This window comes from Anopheles merus, chromosome 3R (genome assembly GCF_017562075.2).
Source record: "Anopheles merus strain MAF chromosome 3R, AmerM5.1, whole genome shotgun sequence".
Lineage (NCBI taxonomy): Eukaryota > Metazoa > Arthropoda > Insecta > Diptera > Culicidae > Anopheles > Anopheles merus.
Window position 1 is genome coordinate 30,238,652 of NC_054084.1, and position 20,698 is coordinate 30,259,349.

The 20,698-nt window shown below is 47.0% G+C and overlaps 5 protein-coding genes across 12 annotated transcripts in view; 1 reads left to right on the top strand and 4 right to left on the bottom strand.

Annotated features, from left to right (window-relative positions):
* LOC121598079 (piezo-type mechanosensitive ion channel component) overlaps positions 1-3,207 on the bottom strand; it is a 42,161-nt gene extending 38,954 nt beyond the window's left edge. For all 3 annotated transcript variants that reach the window (XM_041924620.1, XM_041924622.1, XM_041924621.1), the window contains exon 1: positions 2,849-3,207. The gene's annotated coding sequence lies outside the window, so the exon portion shown is untranslated. The remainder of the gene's footprint in view (positions 1-2,848) is intronic.
* A 2,065-nt stretch (positions 3,208-5,272) lies between these two features.
* Positions 5,273-6,751, bottom strand: LOC121596187. The gene is made up of 3 exons (XM_041920906.1): positions 6,085-6,751; positions 5,542-6,021; positions 5,273-5,465 (listed from the first exon to the last, which is right to left on the bottom strand). Exons 1-3 carry the CDS (start codon positions 6,490-6,492, stop codon positions 5,394-5,396), a joined length of 960 nt encoding a protein of 319 aa, XP_041776840.1. The 5' UTR covers positions 6,493-6,751; the 3' UTR covers positions 5,273-5,393.
* Positions 6,752-7,541: 790 nt separating this feature from the next.
* On the bottom strand, positions 7,542-14,771 carry LOC121596186 (probable phosphorylase b kinase regulatory subunit beta). Of its 6 annotated transcripts, XM_041920899.1 has the most exons (10): positions 14,583-14,771; positions 14,381-14,496; positions 13,203-14,240; positions 12,925-13,136; positions 12,318-12,332; positions 11,695-11,712; positions 10,946-11,029; positions 9,778-9,882; positions 8,524-9,716; positions 7,542-8,452 (listed from the first exon to the last, which is right to left on the bottom strand). In XM_041920899.1, the coding sequence occupies exons 1-10, from the start codon at positions 14,606-14,608 to the stop codon at positions 7,936-7,938; spliced, it is 3,324 nt and encodes a 1,107-aa protein (XP_041776833.1). In that variant the 5' UTR covers positions 14,609-14,771; the 3' UTR covers positions 7,542-7,935. The 6 variants fall into 6 exon arrangements, with proteins under 6 accessions (XP_041776833.1, XP_041776835.1, XP_041776836.1 ...); XM_041920901.1 differs by lacking the exon at positions 12,318-12,332; XM_041920902.1 differs by lacking the exon at positions 10,946-11,029.
* Positions 14,772-15,980: 1,209 nt separating this feature from the next.
* Positions 15,981-18,890, top strand: LOC121596864 (EGF domain-specific O-linked N-acetylglucosamine transferase). The gene is made up of 4 exons (XM_041922200.1): positions 15,981-16,012; positions 16,079-16,905; positions 17,162-17,805; positions 17,880-18,890. Exons 2-4 carry the CDS (start codon positions 16,530-16,532, stop codon positions 18,492-18,494), a joined length of 1,635 nt encoding a protein of 544 aa, XP_041778134.1. The 5' UTR covers positions 15,981-16,012; positions 16,079-16,529; the 3' UTR covers positions 18,495-18,890.
* Positions 18,891-18,914: 24 nt separating this feature from the next.
* LOC121596865 (uncharacterized protein At4g17910-like) lies at positions 18,915-20,688 on the bottom strand. Its single transcript, XM_041922201.1, has one exon. The coding sequence runs from the start codon at positions 20,587-20,589 to the stop codon at positions 19,177-19,179; it is 1,413 nt and encodes a 470-aa protein (XP_041778135.1). The 5' UTR covers positions 20,590-20,688; the 3' UTR covers positions 18,915-19,176.
* Positions 20,689-20,698: the final 10 nt, after the last annotated feature.

Below are 20,698 nucleotides of genomic sequence, written 5' to 3' on the forward strand. Positions count from 1 at the left end.
CACAATATCGCGACGAAAACGGTTTCAACACGGTAGTGCTGCTATACAAGCACACGGGCGCATTTGAAACCGGCGTTTGTTTACTAAATTCGAAACTAATCCAAACAACAGCCGTTGTGTGCGCGTAGAAACCGGTCCCTTCGCTCTTATACGTTGCGATCTTTTGAATATTTCGAAATAAAACGCAAAAAGAGGGGTTAAGGGGGATAAATAATCCCCTTTCGCGACCAAATGGTTGCAGCATTAGTAGGCCATTACCATTGTTTTTCGAAATTCTAAATCCCTTGCTTCTAATATCTCCGAAGTATTTATCGCAGCATGCTGCGAAGTGTGCTACCCTACCAGCACACTTGCGCAAAGCTGCTGTTGTCATTGCTTCTTGGCGGAGTTATTGGCTGTACAATCATTCGTGACGATTCTCAGCCAACACTTGAGAATGTGCAGGGCAGTGAATCAGTGTGTCTTGATGATAGCAGAACACTTTCGCTGATGAGTGACATTGGACGAAAGGGTGCGTAGCAGCAGCAAGGTGTGTGGCTAGACAATGCAATTGAGGAGAGGGAGTGTTTGTAAGAAAAAAGTAGGTCACAATAACGGCTCTCGCGGCGATGTGAGCTCGGGAAGCGATTCCAAGGGTGTATTTAAAAAAAAAAATAGGTGAAATTATGTACTCAAAATGAGTTTAAACTTAACAGACACTTCTTCGTTATGTACTGCAATGGGAATTGCTTAAAGTGTCCTTCCATCTTCTCTAGACTATTGTTCAGCCTTTTAATACAACTTACTAAACATCTTATATCCTTGTTTTCAATATATTGAGTTTCTTTTTGATTTATCTTATTTTTTATAATTCTTTTAATCAATAGTATGTCTTGGTATTGATACCAAAGGCCCAGATTGATTGGGTTAGATTGACTGGGAGCTATGAAATAAAACCCCGCCAGAGACACGGCTCATGGAAGATGGCCCGGTGGTGTAACAGGTATAAGCACCGGACATTGTTCAGTTCGACTTTGTTCAATTCCCGTTCCCTAATGGATGAAAATATCTCTTTTTTAGCCAATAATCACTGACTTTTTTAAGCCAGTAAAATAAGCCATGGAGTAAAATAAGTGAGGCTATCCATCAAGAAGAGATAATAATAATATATCTGATTTTTAAAAAAAGATAACTTTGAACAGTTTTTATTCCTAATAATACCGCAAGATAATACCAAAAACGGGCATTGTTGCGCAAAAGTGGCCGCATTTTTGCTCGAAATAAAACGTTATCATGAGAGAGAGATGATCCTTTCTGTTGTAAATTATGCTATCTTATTCTTCTTTGGCTCAACAAACCTGTCGTCGGTCAAGGCCTGCCTCTGTACCACTAATGGGCTATTTGATGATATCCCCCCATAGCAGGATAGTCAGTCCGCAGCACGGTCCATTCGGAGCTTGAACCCATGCCGGGCATGTTGTTAAGTTGTACGAGTTGACGACTGTACCACCAGACCGACTTTGAGAATTATGCTATACAATGTTAAATAAACGTACTTTTGTCTTAGTAGAAGCCTTATCTTATTGCCTTCATCCATAAACAGGACCTGGTCCATTCCGGTTTATTGGAGTGATTTGACAACTCAACCAAAGGATCAGTCCAATTGAGTTTAATTCAAATCAGACCAGGTGTATCGTATCGTCTTAAATCAAAACAGCTGAAGATCTTCTTAGAACCTTGACCACCTACTAATAAGAAAAGGCCAAGTTCAATTCAAAGATTCGTTCAGTGGATTATTCTGTGAGATATCACAAAAAAAGGAAAATTATTACAGCGCTTAATGACACAAATGCCGCAAACACAATACAAACAGAGTAGTCACACTCGCAACACTTTCGTTCTAATCCATGCACATGCACACACAAATCCAGTCACAATACTATCAGCCGGGTAAAAGCCACAGCCACACACAGAGAGACTGGTGTCACGGCAAAACAATTCTAAAAATGCACCCAACCCGGCAAAATAATCCACTGTGCAAGGGAGGGTGCACATTTGTGCGCGGCAGAAATGAAACATAAAACGATCACGAACGCAGCTGTGTGTGTGTGTGTGTGCGTGTGGAGGGTCACCTGTGTGCATTAAACGGACATCTAGCAGGCTGGGCTGTATTGAGTCATACCTACGCGCGCGTGTGAGCGGATTTTAATCATAAAAATTTGTCACGTCGGATGAAAATAACTTGCCCCAGGAGTCCAGGTTTGGATGAAGCGCTCTACTACGCCGTACCACTAAGAATGATTCACACGTTCGTTATTCTGTTATTCGATTGCTACCATTGTTGCATGAATCCCGCCCCACTGTAACTTACCTGTCAAATTAAAATCGGTGAACTCCGTAGCACTACTCTACCTACACTCTCACTGATCAAACGATCGATCGATGCCAGTCACCGTCGAACAGTGCTTCACTACCGCCGGGGACACAATTCCACGTGCCAACATCGGCAAACCGCAACAGCGCTCGCTAACCGATGTGAAAACATCCAAATAAAACAACACAACGGTGCACACTTCGATCCGGTGAAAAACGGCGGCGCGACACCCCAAACTCAAGGTAACACAGGGCGCGTTACACTACTATCGCTCGCCTACTTAGATGGTAACACGCGCACGCTCGCACACAAACAAACACTTCTAGTAATACAATCTTGCTCCAGAAGGAGTAGGCCCACACGAGCACCCTCGGCCACCAACGAAATCAAAAGGACACTGACATTTGCACGGTCGGCCGCCGGTACCCAGTGGGGCTTCTTCTCTTGCAGAGAGCGGTGCGGAGCAAAACAGAAACAATAAATACACACACTTACGCCGCCGTCGTCGTCGTCGTCGTCGTAATCCGGTGGACAGATGGTATTGGTGGTAGATACACAGACGGATTCTATCCGGCCGGCGCACAACACTGGTTTTGTTCCACACACTCAGACACGAACACAGACACACTTTTTGCAGCGATCAGTGTGTCAGCTTCCCTTCACCGAACGGGCGCGGGCGGACGGGTGTCGATCGACGTTCCGCCCCGGCACAGTTACATCCTCCCCTTTACACAGCGAATGGCGGCGTACGATCGACCACGCCACAAACAGTGCGTACACACACACACACACGCACGCACGCACGCCGGGCACGCACAGGAGCAGATGACGATCACGACCGCACCGGACGGAAGTTGGCAACACACAATGGCCACGGAGATGCCGCGAGTCGTGAACAGCACGTTCCCCTCCGTTTCGGTTACGGTGAGAGCCGAACGGTTTGGTGAGAGCGAGAGCGTATCACGTAGCACTATGGAAAAAGGAGAATTTTTTAACAAGAAAATTAATTATATAAAGAGTTTAATAATTACAATTTCTAAAAAAAATATATGGACAATTGCTTACCAACGTATTTTTTTCGTTTAAAGTTGTTGACCTTTAACCCCAAAACTTCTTCGAGCTTTGCAATATCCTTGTCATTGAACTCCTGTGGTTTAGTGATGGGAAAATTACGTTTTTTGTCGGAATCAATTCCGGCTAGCTACGAAGTTTTCTGGAATCTATTACGGATAGCAGGTCTGGAAATGGTTCCGGAATTGGAATCGGCTGTGGAATCGGAATTGACTCCGAAATCATGTTCGGCTTCGAAACGGAGTCGGTTTTGGCATCTCCATAAAAATAGGCGTTTTGGTCCAACGATGCTACTTATTGATAGTCGCAAAGAATCAAAATTTACATGTAAACGATCCATTCTCATGGAGATTCTCGGACTGATTTCGCTTCTGAAACTTCTTATTTTCTCATTTTATTCCATTTATGAAGTCAATCCTGATTCCGTTATCGGGGACAATTGCGATTTTCAGGTTAATTCCGATTCCGGAGTCGAGTCCGAATTCGGCTCCGGAGTCGAGTTCGAAATCGGCTTCGGAGACAACTCCAAAATCGGCTCCGGAATTGGTTCCGGAATCGAAATCGGATCTAGAATCGGAATTGACTCCGTAAGCAGAATCGGCTTTGAAACGGAGTCGGTGTTGCCATCACCATAAAAGTAGGCGTTTGGGTCCTACGTATTGATGAGGCTACGTATTGATAGCCCCAAAGAATCAAAATTTACACGTAAACAATCCATTCTCATGAATATTCCCGGGCTGATTACGCTTCTGAAACTTCTTACTTCAAGTCAAGAACTGATTCTCATTCGGAGCTAATTCCATTTCTGGATTCAAACTTAATTCCGATATCGGTTCAAACTGCAATTCTCAGGTCATTTCCGTCATTACAGGTCATTTTCTGAACGCGGAATCGGCTTCGGAGTCAACTCCTGAATCGGCTCTGAAATCGGCACCGGAGACGACTCTGTAATCGGAATCGGCTCCGGGATTGATTCCGAACACGGAATCGATTCCGAGCTCCCACCACTACTGCGGTGGGTGCCATAGCAACAAGCTTTAACAACTTCCGCTTTTCAGCTGCTCATCTAAATTGACGTCACTGTTTAATTGTAGCCTAAAATTGTATTTAAACAATTAAAAAAATCTGGTTTATATCAAGAAATTGTCCCACAGTGCTTCAGTTCAGCTCTCTCTGGTGTAGTTTCACCGGCAATTATGCTCACCAAATTGACTCGTTGAAACGTTTGATTGCTCACCAGCTCCACTCTCCCAACGTCTTCGCGTGTTGCACACTGAGCTTGCTGCATGTTTGAAAGAGGTTGAATTTTATGCTTTACTTTCAAACCTAACGTTTATTTCCACTGCTCTAAAGTCCTCAGACCGCATGAATTCAACTAACCTTACCCTCAGAAATTAAAAAAAAATATGAAATGTTACGTTTTCAACACCCAAAAGAAATGCGCAATTTGTTATCATTTCACAGATTTCCAAACACTAACTCCTATCCTAATCCGAACATAGACCTCGCGGCGTAGGCGGGAACGTTCTGGGGAACCTTCGCCACATTGTTTCCAACCGGTCAAGCCTTTTAAACGTATCAGTGTTTACCTTCCCGCTTAGACAAGCGTCACATTTCCCAGAAATGGATCGCAAAATTATCATTCAGCAGTACTTAAGCGAAGGGAGAGACGCTCGCCCACTATTTTAGGCCCTTTTAACTAATCGTGTGCGTCAAAAATCTAACTCCCACAAAGATGTCTTATCAAAGTGAGTCTTTACTTTTATGGAACAATATTTACGATACGATATTATCACGCACGGTCCCGCACACGGTTGTGTGCGTGAGCAAACTATTAGCTACAACAACTTGCGAAACATTTGTGTATATTTTATTTGTGTAGAAAATGCTAATTCTAAAGCACATTGTGCGAATCATGCAAGGAAAAATAAACCATCAAATGGCACACGCTTCAAGGGGTGCGCCCGCCTCACATCATCTCCTCGTGTTGATCCCAATCGTCGAACAATGGAAGCATATCGACGTGTATCAAATCTGCTATCTAAAGTAGAGGGGACAACATCATTTTAACCATATTTTTCCACTCCCACACGCACCAGACTACGGCGATTACTCACAATCAAATGGTCCTCATCCTGCCTGATGCCGTACGGTTGCAGCACCACGCTCAACTGTTCCAGCCACTGGCGGATGCTTTTCACCTGCGCGTCCGTTGCGCACAGCAGTGCCGCAAAGCTTGCGTGCTCTTCCTGCAGCTCCTGCGGTCGTTTGCCGGCGTGCCGCATTATCACCATGTTCTGGTAAAGGCTCAGCAGCTTCAGCAGCTGGTAGATGGTCTGCAGGCTGGCACACTGCCGCTGAAGCCACGGTGCGTCGAGTGTATCGAGCAATTGGAGCGCCTCATTCACCCCACACACCCGGTACGTGGCGATCGGTTTGTTGGGGCGTGCTATCGCATCGAACCCGGCAAAAATCAGTGCCAGGGCCGTGTAGTAAAGCTGCGGGGAGTTTGCAAGTGCAAGCTTTTTGATCGCGTGCAGCAGATTCCCACCTTCCAGTGGGATGTCTTCCTTTAAGCTTTTAGCCACCGTGTGTATCTGCGAACAGCAAATATTGATTGTCCAAAGCGCACTCTTAACCATCGCGTGTGTGAGACTCACCACAAATGTAGAATGACGGAAGCAGGCAAGATCGAGTCCCGCGACAGCCCCGCTCAATTTCCGCACCAGGGAGGACACCTTCGTCGGCACTCCTTTCAGCAGGTGCAATGCGACCGTCGCTCTCACCAGCCAAGTATACTGTTCTAACGTTCCAAAGCAGGGTAACTGTTCGTTAAGAATCTTCACAATATCCTCCGTGCTTGTGTTGATGTCGTGCTCTGTTGATGTCTGCTTGTGAAGTTTCGCCACCGGGGAATCGATCAACTTTTGTACGTTTTCCGGCGCTCCCGGGAGACTGCAAACGGTTGCAAACTGCTCGAACCCGATACCGTCCGGATTGCACCGGATCGAGCGATCGGGTTTAGCGATTTGCGACGCAAACTCTTGCCACTGTTCTAATTCCGCCATTGGAAATTGCGGGCTTTGGTGGGTTGGCGTCCGCGAAATGAGAGCAAATGACAGACGGAGTTGTTTGTAAACAAACCGGCTCGCGAGCTCCGATGATGACAGTGCAGGCCAAAAAAGTGCGACAGATGAAAAGCACGAGTGAATGTTATGTTTTGATTCGAATCGATCAGCTGATTTATTTAACCGTTGCCTCAATGTCCAAATTTACACCTTCATCTATATGAACTGCATACATTCTGTATAGCAAATTATTCTTTTTCAAACTAAAACTTCAACAGCATATGTTGAATAGAAATTAAAATTTCAATTTCAAATTTGGACAAAGGTACGGACATTAGCTTTATGTACTTTTTTGAAGAAATCAGATGTTTTAAATCTCGTTTACTATTTTTAAATATTTTTTTTAAGTTTGATAACTCGCTTTTAAATAAAAGATTTTTCTGCTGTTCTATGTAAAATACATTGAAAGTACCTTTTTATATGCATTTCTCAGACGATTTTTTATTTATTATTCAGTTTTTATTGTTTTATATTGTTCTGTACCCAATATTATAGAAAAGCTTAGTAATCACAATTTCATAAATGTAGAGTAACATAAAGAATACTAATTCTGCTACACTATATACAACACTATACAGAAAATAATGCTTATTTCAATAATATACAAAGTATTTTATACGATTGAATTTTGTTTTATGATATAAATTTAATTATAACAAATATGTTTGAAAATGGGATAACCGGGTATGCCGGCCGTAGAGATAAGAGGTATCTAAAGAAAATATTTAAAAAATTAATATATATTCAGGAATTTTCGAAAAATAAGTTCATCATGGGCCCTTAACAAAAATTGCATAGTTCAAATTCCATTCCAAATAAATTTCCAAAAGATGCGTGAAAAAATTAAGTAGCTTTTCAAATTAAGAGAGAAAAGCCCATTTTTCAATAAAAAGTTATTATAGTTTGAAAATGAAAATCATACCCGGTTATCCGGTCGTAAAGTTAGAGGTTAAAGAAATTGAAAAAAAGCATCTGATTTACATTTGTCATGATTGCATAAAATTTATTGCTTCATTACATGTCATGCAACAACGAGAGATTACAAAGATAATCCACCCAACCCCCGTTTTGGGCGGGCAGGCGGCACGTGCTCGTAACGGCAATGACTATTACACTGGACCAATTATCTACTAGCTATTTGGCTACGATTAAACGGCATTTTCCGGTCGTTGGTCACTTTTTAAAAAACAACAACAACATTCATAAAAGATCATTAGCAAAACTCAACTCAAAGCTAACACTAAAACAAACCTAGCGAGCGTTTAAAAAAACAAACAATCTACTGCACATTCTGCCTTTCCCGCTGTGTTCGACTAGCAGCAGCAGTAGCTTTGGTATACACCGCGTTTGTAAATACCCCGTTATTTCCTCCCTCGGGTCCGTCTACTGCACGCGGCAATGATCCTCAACGTCATCGGCAAAGTCCTCCGTGGAGAGGGCGCACCGTTGCAGCACACTGTTGACGGCAGCCCGGGCCAGGTAGCCGGTCGTCTGGGAGTAGGAGAGCGAAAACAGTGGCGAAATGTCTTTGCTCGGCGGCAAGCTGTGGTCTTTGCAGTACATCGCGAACGAGTCCTCCAGCAGCAGGTCGAGATCGAGCACCTGCTGGAAGCGCAGCTCCGGATTGCGGCTCAGTATGGTGGCCACAATGCACAGCAGCTCGACCGCGATCTGGCGCCGCTCGGGTTGCGTGATTTGGTGCAGCATCTCCTCGACCTGCAGCGAGAAGGACAGCTCGCTGCGGCTCTTGTTGGTCAGGGTCGGCATGGCGGGCAGATTGTGCCCCTGCACGGTAATGCCGTGCGGTGTGCGCTCCAGCACATCCCACACGAGGTTGTAGAACGAGCTCGGCACACGGCACAGGCAACCCTCGAGCTGGCGGCGCTGTACCGTACTGAAGCTGCAATATACATTCAACGTTAGTTATACCGGCGGCAAAGGATATTTATATAGTGAATGTTTAACACTTACTGATCCTCATTTGCCCACTGGCTCACGGTCAGCACCCGCTGCAGCAGCTGGCGAATTTGAAACGGGGACAAATTTTCAATATCCGCCCCCTCGTCCCCCTTCATTGTGAGGTAGAGCCGCATTGCCTCCAGCACCCAACCGACGCGGATCTTCAGGATGCCCTTGAAAATGTCCGGATTGGTCGCGATCAACCGCCCGCAGTACAGGACCACCTCCTGTTGCAGCACCGCATGGATCACGTCGTACGGCTGCACGGTCGAGTACATCACGTTCTGGATCTCGGACGGCGTCATCGGCTTATCAAAGATTGTCTCCCGCTGGCCGATCACACCGACCGTAATCTGCTTCCCGTTGACGAGCAGCGTCGTGATGAACGGTGAAATCGAGTCCACAATGTGGCGCAACAGCGAGCTACAGTAGCGTACGGCTCGCCAGTAGCGCAGCGTGCCGGCCCGGTAGTACAGATCGGTTAGCCGCACGTGTACGGATTCGCCCGCCAGCTCGTAGTGAGAACCTTCGCGGTGCAGAATAATACCGAGCAGCTGGCACTGCAGAAAGATCGATTCCGTGTTGCGCAGCGCCTCGAGTATGTCCGGTGTAGAGCGAGTCGCATACTCAGCCGCCGTTATCTTTTTCTCCCGATAGGACTGGGCACGCGGCACATCCGTCAGACTCTGGTAACCGATGTAGTCGTGATGGATCTGCGCAAAGGCGGTATCGCCCACGTCCGGCAGGTCCGAGGTGGACATAAAGTCAAGATGCTCAATGCAGGAGCTCGAGATGAGGTTTTGCAGCCGACCGATTCGCACCTTCATATCGTCACAGTAGCCCTTCTTCAGCATGGCCAGCAGATCGATCATCTCCTTGAACTGGGGATCGCGCATGTGCTCCTCGCGGATCAGTAGGCACACGGTCGGTCGGCCCGATAGCCGCCAGTACTTCCCCACGAACTGGAGCTCCGTCTTGATGTCGTCGATCAGTAGGGCCATGTCGCGGTAGAGGTAGAAATCGGATACTTCAAAGATGAGCGGATAGCAGAGGACGGTCATGCCGCAGATGCGGTACACCTTGCTCGTGCCGAGCGAACCAACCGGGCGGGGTGGTCGCCCGGTCAGTCCGATCTTATCGTTCACGCCCAGCTGCTGGTACACGTTGATGAGCTGCGTCGAGGACCAGATTTGGACGGGTTCAACCTACGGCGAGAGAATGTGTTTGGGGTCATTTCGAACAACTCTTTACGGAGAGCATACTTACTTCATGCGGTGTTTGCGTTTGAATGCCGTAAGTGGCCATCATGGCCTGCAGGCGCATCGACTCGGCGATCAGCACTATCTGCACGACCAGATCCGTTGCTGTGCCCTTTTGTTGGTGGACGATTGAGGGAAGATTTCATTAATAAATTAATACAACATTTTAAGAGTGAAATGTGTCAGAGGGTTTAGACAGTGAAGCATATTGAGTGCGATAGGAAATTAACCATGTAAAAGTGTTATTGGTTTGCTTTAGTTGAGTAAACAAGAATACAAAATGATATGAACTTTGTCTTGCAAACTTAAATAGTTAACATGAAGCAATAATTACACAATGCAGAAATAAAAGCATAATTCGTTTAGTAAGATGCATTGCTCATGCCCTCATTATATGATTTTTTAGTGAAATTATACACTTTGATACATTATAATTACATAAATACACACTTCAACATGGAAAACACACTCCTTTTTCGTTTTAATACACTATTATCTATTATTAGCAAATTATGCACATGAAAGACACATTTTCACATTACATTTTAACACAAAAATAATGAAAAAGCAACAGCATCGCATTGAGCTAGTGTTGGGTTGCATGAATCTTTCGTTGAGATTCATTTATATGAATCTTCAGTGATAAGTTATTCGATTCTCGAGTCAAATTTTCAAAGATTCATCAGTCTCTAAAATTCAAAAATTTTCAAAGATATACGTATCTTTAAAGATTCATTAATTTTTAATGATTCATTAATTTTCAAAGATTCATCATTCTCTAAATATTAATGAATCTCCTAGGATTTCGAGTATCATGAATCTTTCGAGAATCATGATTCTTTCGAGGATAATGAATCTTTAGAGAATCATTAATCTTATGAGATTCATGAATCTTACGCGATTCATGAATCTTTCCACCGAGATACAGATTCATTGAATCGTTCCAAAGATTCATTCAGATCCATGAATCTGAATCAGATTTACCCAACACTAGATTGAACCTTTTCTCATCTTTGCACACACAATTCTTCAACACAATGCGAACAAACATAAAAAAGCCTGACAGATTTTTCTGATCACCCCCAAGATGGCTTTTTGTTTTTGTAAACGTGTATGATCGCAACGAAAGCGAAACTCTGGTGCTAACGACAATGTTTTAATGGTTCAATATTTACTCGCGCTGGTTCGCTGGAGTCCGACATTTGGTCCTGGCACTCCACAATGTGCGGTGGCGTTACCGGGCGATTCATGGCCAGCGCCTGTGTGTAAGCCAATCCACCGCCCATTCCCATACCAAAGGAGCCCCCCAAATAATAATAAATAAAATTCAACAAAGTGAAACAAAGGAGTCGTGCAAATGTTGGGAATGGAAATGCGTGAGACACGCAGCAGTGATGTTGCAGCGCAGTGGTGAAATGGAGCCGACGATCGGACGAATGCATCCAGACCGTCCGAGTGATACGGGCCAGATTAGAGGCGCGATGAGGTGTCGGTGAGGTGGCGCAACGATGAGCAACAAACACGTCCAGTGGCAGCAGCGTCCAAAACGATAGGTGTGAAAGGTAGTAGTAGTACACGATGAGTATTGCAGTGAACAGTATTAATTGTAGTAATAATAGCAACACACGCAGTAAGAGTTTCCGCACGAAAACGGTACGCTTTCGGCTCAAAGTCAGTGAGTGTTTTTTTGTTTTTTAGTCTTATCCTAGTCGCGAGACAAGCAAGCAAACCAGCAAAAAGGATGCAGCAGCTCGCAAAGAGTTGATTGGGACTCGCGGTACTGTAAGAGCCGTTCACGAACTTCTTTTTCGAGAGGCACTAAACATACGGCCACAAGCACAAACAAAATAATGGAAACAACTCCTGGTGGTAATGCGATTTAGAAAGGCAACGACCAACGGCCTTTCCCATACTTTATACTTACACTTCCGATTTTGGTACGCTGTCCGCGCGCGCACGATTACGAGTGGAAAGCGTTTAATATAGTACAAAAAAAAAGAGGAATGGATGGAAGAATAGAGAGAATGGTGACAGCTCATTAATATCAATGTGTACATCACGGATGTTCAAAATGAACAAAAAAAAAACTACAAACAAAATGAGCGATAAATTGCATCGGAAAGATCACTAAACTGCAAAGTGCGATTCAAAATCATAACAAAGCGAATGGGGCTTTTTTGTCTATTCTATAAGAAAGAAATGGTGTGGTACATTTTTATGTGTTAGATAGGTCTAGGTACTAGTTTAGAAACAGCATAATAAAACGATCAATTAGCAAAGCTACCACTACGCAATGTTTGGTTGAGTGAAGTACGCGAAGTTGGTCTTACTAGAAAGTGCCTCTAAAATGCTTCCCTAAAGTTCAATTAATGACAACAACATGTTCAATTTAGAAACTAAAAAATATGGATTCTCTATTCTAAAAAGTTAAAAACACATATGTCTAACAACAGAAACATCAATCAATTATGGCTCCTAAGAAGCGTTCGCTAAACGGTGATCGGTCTGGGGCTTTAGAGTCGACGCCCAGACGGACAGTTTACTTACAATTCCCGGTTTCGCCTTTACGGTTGGATTGGTTTGGACGAGGGTGGGCCAAAAGAGAAAAGGAAAGACAGTAAGACACGGTGCAAAAGATACACGATATAATAACGGCCAAGCCGACACAAGACACACTAGGTACTGGCAATCTTCGTCCTTCAACAGAGAAGAAGACGTGCTTTGGTCGTCTGTGTGCGTGTGTGTTTGTGCCTTTACAGCCTCTCCCAATCAGACGTGTGACGAGAGAAGGTGTAGCTTTTTGTACAAATCGGGGATTGTTCTGGATGTTGCCCAATGTATGTCCCCCACTTCCAGGCCTTTTAGTAGCTAGTATGAAGCGATTTTCAAACCAATTCTCACCCGGTTAGATATTTATAATTTTGATCCATGTTTAGTAGCATATCATGTCTTGGTGTGTATGTAATGTAGCCGAACGAACTGAGTTGTGTCCCCAATTCTGTAATCCCTTTGTGGTGTTTAGTGTTTATAAAACATCTCACCCAGGCCTTGCCATTTGTCCCGAGAAAAGGTTTTAGTGTATGTATGTGTGTGTATGGTTTAAGTTTTCAACCCAGCTGTAAAGCACCTTGCGCGGGCTTGCCCCTTTACTTACCTGAAAAGCTGAGTAGCGACCACCTTTCCGGGGTCGGTTGTAAGACGGCAAATATCGCCGGATCGGATCCAGCTCGTTAATGTGTAGCAAACCGGCCGTAAGTAGCTGCGCAATGATGAACACCGATTGGCCCCACAGGAAGAGCGACTGGGAGGAGGAGCGCGTGTACATACCGTCCCCGTCTGGTGCGTAACACATCGATACGACTGGATCTAAAATAAAATAAAAAACATTTAATCTTTTAAAAAATCCCCAAATATCGTCACTTTCTCGCTCACCTCCATTATTGTCCGAGTGCATACACTTCCGCAGCTCCATCTGGTACTCCTCGATCTGCTCGAGATTGTTCTTAAACACCCCGTCAATGATCATGTACGTGTAAAACATGGGCCACTCGCACTCGTACCCCTCAAAGTCCTTAATTTCGCCCTTGTGGTAGTAGCGGCGCGTTTTGTCTTCCAGCCGCGACAGATACCCATCCCGGCTGAACCGCTTGAAGCCCTTCTTGCCCTTCAGCCGCCGCACCACGTTCAGCTTGCTCATGTCCACCAGCCGCTCCTCGTGCGACGCAAACGCCGGAAAGGAAAGCGTCGGCAGCAGCGACGCATCCACCCCCTTCGAGCTCGACTCCCGCGGCAGCATCGTCTCGAAGATGCTGCGATTGCGATTGTGCGCATCAATGTCCACGTACACCACGCTCCACGAGGCACCCTTCTCGCCGAACAGATTGCACCCGTTGATCGCTTCCAGTGCCGATTTGGCCATCCCGATCGAGGACGCATGGATCTCGGGCGTCCCGTCATTATACTTCGAGCCCCGCTCCCACATACCGAAGTCGGGCGTACGGTAAGCCCGCTCCACGTAGTACACCAGATTCTGCACGAACGCCACCTCGTCCTGCGTGTAGATGATCTGCAGCCCGGACGTGATCATCTGCACCAGAAAGATCAGATAGATCGACACCACGTCGATCTGCAGATGGTTGTAGTTTTCGTCCGCATAGATTTCCTCGCCCGTGTCCAGGTGGAACTTGCAGTGCAGCGCGTTGACCGCGCACTGGCGCGATTTAAACTTCTCCACCCGGTGCGCCTGCTTGATCCAGCACTCCAGGATGCCGCGCATACACTTCACCGCCGACTGGCCCAGCTCGTAGCTCTTGCCCCGATCGTCATCGATCCGGCGGTAGGCCTGGTAAAGGCTCCAGATCGCTGCGGCGCAGTACACGCTGTCCCGTATGCTGCCCACCTCCCGGTCCGTGCTGAGCACCGGGAACAGGCCCGTGATTGGACTTTGGAACTGCAGCAGCTGTCGTTTCACTGTTCGCGCGGAGCAGCAAAGAGAAAGGAAAAAACCGAAACCGCCACCGCCACACCAAGTGATCGAATTTCGAACGGTTTCAAGGACGGATCAATTAACGCTCATTTTCACCAGCCGCACGCTCTCCTCACCAACTCACCAATTCCGTAGTAGATGTCGAGCTGCTTCACCGTGTCCTCGTAGTTGGAAATCTTCAGGAACTGGTCCAGATTCATATCGTCCAGGCTGGGTTGCCGGGCGACGGGCGTGACGGAGCTGAAAATAAAGGATTTTTGATACATTTTACACCGAGAACGGAGACTAGCACTGCACTATAGCCCCAGCCAAACCGAAACACTCACGTCGAATGACGCTCCATTGTTGACATCGCGGAAACTGTTCACTGAAAAATAAACTGGCCGCAAAGCCTTCCGGCAGTAGAGACAATTTCCACCGACCACGAAATGGGTTTAGTTTTCCACGGCAGAAGCAAAATATTGCGACCGAGAGCCGATTTGTGCCGTGCGGTTTCGCTGCCTTCTTTTCGCGATTTGCAGCAGCAGCAATGTCAAATGTGACGTTTCAATGTCGAGCGCAATGAGCCCGCGATGTAAACAGAGTTTTGCTGCGCTCAGTGTGGCCAGATTATGTTGGCGCTTTTCGGTAGGAGCACCAACATTTTATCCGTAGGTTTCGGAACGTGTTTCGGTAGGAGTGCGACGATATCTATTAAGTCCCATGTACAATGTTAACAACACATCAGATTAAGCCGGTGCTCTAGCAGCAATTGAACATGAAAAATATGTGGGAATTGACGTGTTTGATTTGATAACCAACAAATCGAACATGTAAAATCCCATATATTTTTCATGTTCGATATCGTTTTCGATTGCTGCTAGAGCGGCGGTTAAATCGCATCTGACGAAACACAGCCAGTGGCCTTTTTTATTACTGTTAAACTTCTTGTACTGAGTGCTAGTAATTTCATTATCTTCATATTGAGTCTATCATATAAAATGAATGGCAAAATAATTTCATGATTTCTTGCTCTGATTTCTTTTTGCTTTTAGGGTGCTCATGTGTGAATCGGCAGGCACATTAGAAATCGGTAAGAATTAGTTATGTACTCTCTGGAGCGCACACACCACTCCGATCTGAATCCGGCACTTGTTAGTCCGATTCCGGCAACATGGAAGCATTAGATCTGTCCGAAGTCGTCTGAAGTCGTCTGGAGTCGTTCGGAGTCGTCCGGAGTCATTCGAAGTCGGTTGCAGTCGTTCGGAGTCGTCCGAAGTCATTAGAAGTCGTTCGGAGTCGTCCGGAGTCGTTCGAAGTCTTCCGCTATCGAGGTTGGTCGGAGTCAACAGGAGCCGTGTGGTTTAATGTGCTTGTGATCAGACATTTCCTTTCGTTGTGTTTTTTTTTGTTTTTCACTTTGCGCGTGCACTTCATATACAGGCCTTTGTTTCGAAGGCCGACCTCATCTGACTGCAGACGACTCCGGACGACTCCGGACGACTGCGTCTGCAGCCGATTCCGGATGAATCCAGACGACTCCGCGAGACTCTGGACGACTCCGGCTCCGAACGATTCTGGATAATGCAGGGTGGACTTTCCTTCCGGAGTCGATTCCGTATTTATCGGAGTAGTATCGGAGTCGACTCCGATTTTTTACCCATCACTAGTAGGAATAAACATAAAACGGTATTTCTGGTCACTCTGCTTCGCTGCGCGTGTTTTCGTTTCGTGCTGTTTTGTGCTGAAGGGAAGCTGGGAGGCGGGTGTTGTTCCGGTGAGGGAAGCAAAGTAACCGGCACAAACAGTATTTATTCAGCTGTTTTTTTTTCGTATTTATTAGCTGAAATTCGTGATATTATGGCTTTATTCGGTGTGTGCGATTGTGTTTTCCGTCGATGTTTGTTCTTCAATTGAATGATGCTTTGCAATCTCCTGCGCCAACTACGATCATACACGATCAAGAAGCGCGTTGTTGTGATGCTCGGTTGAAAAGCACCCCCGGGGGCGGATTAGCTCATCACGAGAAGGGGCGGTGCGTCATCTCGAAACTGCATAAGAAGCCCATCATCCCCCCCATCAGCAAACACTTATGCGGAGGTGTTTGATCGTATTGTATAATATTACACCAACGTGGCGGTTCTCTCTACCAGCAATCCCCCCTCCACACACTCATACGGTCAATTATCCAGCGTTCTGCTGTGCTCAAGAGAGTGGGGGCCATCGATCGTTCTTGCGAGGTGTTCCGTCACGCCAAAGGTGAATGTGGTTGGAAGTCGCTTTGGAACACCAGAATGGGACGAGTGCGTGGTGCTGTGATGGAATTTAGTGGGACGATTGTGCTGCTGCTGCTACTATTAGTCCAATACATTCCGTCTGCAGCATGTGGGAAACCGTACGAGTACATCAACCTACCGAAAGCGCACCTCCCGATGTACTTTAAGCGCTTCCCGGCGTTGGAAAAACAATGCGCGGAAGATGAAACGTGTCCCTACCGGACGGTCATTGCGAGCCAAAGTTACCAGAACCGAAAGGAGGGTTGCTGGGGGTACGAGGAAGGCTGTACGGAGCGGAATCGGTACGCGAACCACAGCTGCCCCGGGAGCCACATCGGATACGTGAAGAGCAAGCAGGCCCAGCTGGACACGTTCTACAGCCAGGCGGATTTCGGTACGTTACAATTAACGCGCATGTGTGTATGTGTGCGGCTTGAAATGAATGTAAAAGAAAATGAAATAATTTATATTTTAATTAAGAGCGTCTCATGGTGAATCTTAATTGAGATAAGATCGCCAAAAAGAAGGGAAGCGTAAAGTTTAATGGCCATTTTTTTCAGCTCATACAATAACGGCGTGCTGTGCCATTAAATCATGTTTTACGCCCCATTAAAATCAAAACCCAACCGGCTTTGTGCAACTCGTTCCAGGTTTTGTGCGCGATCAGATGCGCGAAACGCGCATCATGTGCGAACCACAGTTCCCGCACGATTCGTCGCTCGAGTGCTCCAAGTACCTTCGCTTCTGCCGTGGCCGTAATTTGATGCTCAACTTCACCGACCTGGTCCACCGCACCGAACCGCTGCGCTACAAGATGGACGTGCTGGGGCCGGGTCAGATCGGTGGCCACTGTCGGCTGCACGGGGAACGGTTGCGGGACGAGCTGCAGCACATAAGCCCGCTGCAGTCGTGGGGTCCGGAGTTGCGGTTTTTCGAGCGCCTCGAACGCCCCCCGATCGAGACGGGCGTGTGCGATGTGGTGATCGAACGGCCCGCCTTCATCATGAAGATCGATGCGGCAATCAATATGTATCATCACTTTTGCGATTTTCTCAACCTGTACGCATCGCTGCACGTGAATCTGTCGCACGCGGGTGGCTTCGATACGGACACGCAGGTGCTGGTGTGGGAATCGTTCACGTACGCTTCGCCGTTTGCGGACACGTTTAAGGTGTTTAGCAAGCATCCGATTGCGGACCTGAAAACGTACGCCGGGAAGGTGGTGTGCTTTAAGAATGTGGTGCTGCCGCTGTTGCCGCGCATGATCTTTGGGCTTTACTACAACACACCGATCGTGAGTATTTTGGGAATGATCGTGAAGTTTGATGCTTTTGGAACTAATCTTTCCTATTCTTTTTTTTTCTTTAGATTTATGGCTGTGAAAACAGTGGCCTTTTCCATGCCTTTTCCGAGCATGTGCTGCATCGCCTAAAGGTGCGCATGACGACCCGCCCCGACGAGCGGCTACGCATCACGTTCCTTTCGCGTCAAACGCGCTACCGCAGAGTGCTCAATGAGGACGAACTGATGGCAAGAATTGCAAAAAATCCCAACTATGCCGTGCAGCGTGTTAGCTACGGCCACGATCTGCCCTTCGTGGAGCAGCTTCGCATCACACGCAACACGGACATCTTTATCGGTATGCACGGAGCGGGATTAACGCATCTGCTCTTCCTTCCCAAATGGGCCACCCTGTTCGAGCTGTACCACTGCGAGGATCCCAACTGTTACCGCGATCTGGCACGGTTGCGGGGCGTTCACTATCTCACCTGGGAGCGTGACCATCTCGTGTATCCGGAGGGGGAGGGCAAACATCCCGAGCGGGACGAACGGCACGCCAAGTTCACCAACTACGCATTCGACGTGGGCGAGTTCGAGCGGCTGGTGGCAAAGGCGGCAACGTATGTGCAGGGACACGCGGAGTTTCAGAAGTTTCTAACCACAAACGCAAACCGGGCGGATACGAAGAAGGACGAGCTTTAAACTTAACGATACAAAACATTCCGTGATGATGTGTGTGTGTTTTACCAGCGTTTACTTATGAGATTGGGGAAGGTGTTTCGAGACGAATGCAACGATACTCTCGCCTTATTTTAACGCAAAAACAAACGAAATCGGGAGGACAGCCAGTCTCCCGAACGGCTTCCTAATATTGTACACCTCGAAGCCGGTTAAGCTCGTTCTATTGACGAAGCGAAACGGTTTTATCGTACTTAAACGCCTTAAGCTTTACACAAATGATGAGATTGGGTTGGATGAAGGTGGATCTGATGGCTTTACGATTAATTATACGCTCACGCAGGCTTAACTTAACGACAAAAGGGGAATGTGAACAGTATTTTTTATGTCCAAAAAATCGCAGAATGTAATATCGTTTTACCATTAACAAATGTGAGATTAAGCTTAACTTTAATACTAGATTGTTTTATTTCTCATTTGTTTTCAAGGCTTTTGTTGACGAGATGATGAGTTTGTTTTCTTGCTTTATCCCTCCCCCCGAATAGTGTTCAATATTATGTCCTAATGTAATTTTGCTTTAATTTTAGTTTGGTAAACCATCCATTTTTTTGCTTAATTTACAACGATGGCTTTCGATGACTAGAGATCGATTTTGGGAACGGATCGGAGTGCCTGTTTGCACCTGGAATTGAACGCCTTAGTGCGTTTACCATATCTTAAGCTTTACATTGTTAACGTACAGAAAGCAGACGGCCACACACAGCATAAACATGTAATACCCGATGATCGTGAGGGCGGCTCCATTCCCTAGCAGAAACGTTTGAAACACCAAATTCACCAGCCCCGTGAGCAGATTGGCGATCAGAAAGAAGAACAACCCATTCGCGTTGATTGCCTGCAGCACGAGCGGAACGTACGGGATGCAGAAATCGTCCGTCTTCATGATCTGGTCGGGCGATTTCGGCTCCTCGAACCGGACGAAGTACACGAACAGCTCGAAAAACATGAACAGCGCGGTGACGCTGGCCCCAATCGCCAGTATCCAGAAGCAGTAGCCCATGTTGGCGAGCCGGCGCGAAATCCCAAACATGTCCTCGCACACGTAGATCATCTTCCAGCAGACCGCTGCCATGATGGCCACCTTGCCCGCCCGTCGGAGGAACTTTTTCGCCACCGTGATCTCCTCCGTCGGCCGCACAACCCAGCCGATGTAGACGGAGGCGAGGAAGAGGGCGAGATAGCCGGGCAGGGACACAATTCCTTCCCGATTGGCGGCGAAGAAGGTAGTTCGCTGGGTGTCCGCACTCAGCACGTACCGGGAAACGCCCAGATGGAGCATCATTTCGTGGCAGCAGAGCAGCGTAATGGCGACGAACTTGATCACTTCCGGATCGTGCACCAGATCCATGATGAGCGTGCCGGCAAACTTGACGCACGCGAGTGTGATGAAGAAGTTCCAGTGCACCCCGTACTCGGACACGTGCAGCTGATAGTCCAGCTCGTTGGTGAGGAAGAAGCGGCCAAAGCCGAGCAGTAGTAGGGGAGCCGTGCTGATGAGAACCTTCCACACGCGTGCCGTATTCAATCGTCGCTCCTCTGCAGGTCGCACCTTGTAAACAATCCCGTTGCTAAACACGTACAGCCCCACTCCGATGTCCATCAGCCCGTAGCCAAAGGTTTCCGTTTTGGCAAGCTCGCGCGGGAAGCAATGGAAATCGACCGCCAGAATGCAGACGGCCGTTGTTAGGTTCACGAGCGCTCGCACACACGTCAGGAACTGCGGTGACTTCCCGGGCACCTGCACGAACGGCATCAGGTGCAACCGGTTCCGGATCTGATGGACGGCCGATATCGCCGACAGGACGAACAGGGTGAGCGCGATGTTCAGTGCAAGCCGGTGCAGTACGGTTACTAGCAGCACGAACGGCAGCACGATGAGACAAAATTCCACCAGAAATCGGAGCGGAACGTGCGTAATACTGGCCACCGCAATGAGCTGAACGGTGTGAAACACACTGAACACGGGCGGTGCGATGTGCATGAACACGTTCACGGCCGTCGTCCCGTTGTTGTTTTCCATCTGGCTTTCGTGCAGGGCACGATAGTCGGCTGGATCCATTGTGTTGGGTGCCTTGTTTTGTTTGGAATGGTGTGAAGTATCCGTACCGGAAAACGAGAGGAAGGAAAAAAACTGAATCGCGTACGCGTAATTTTGCAAACGACGACGC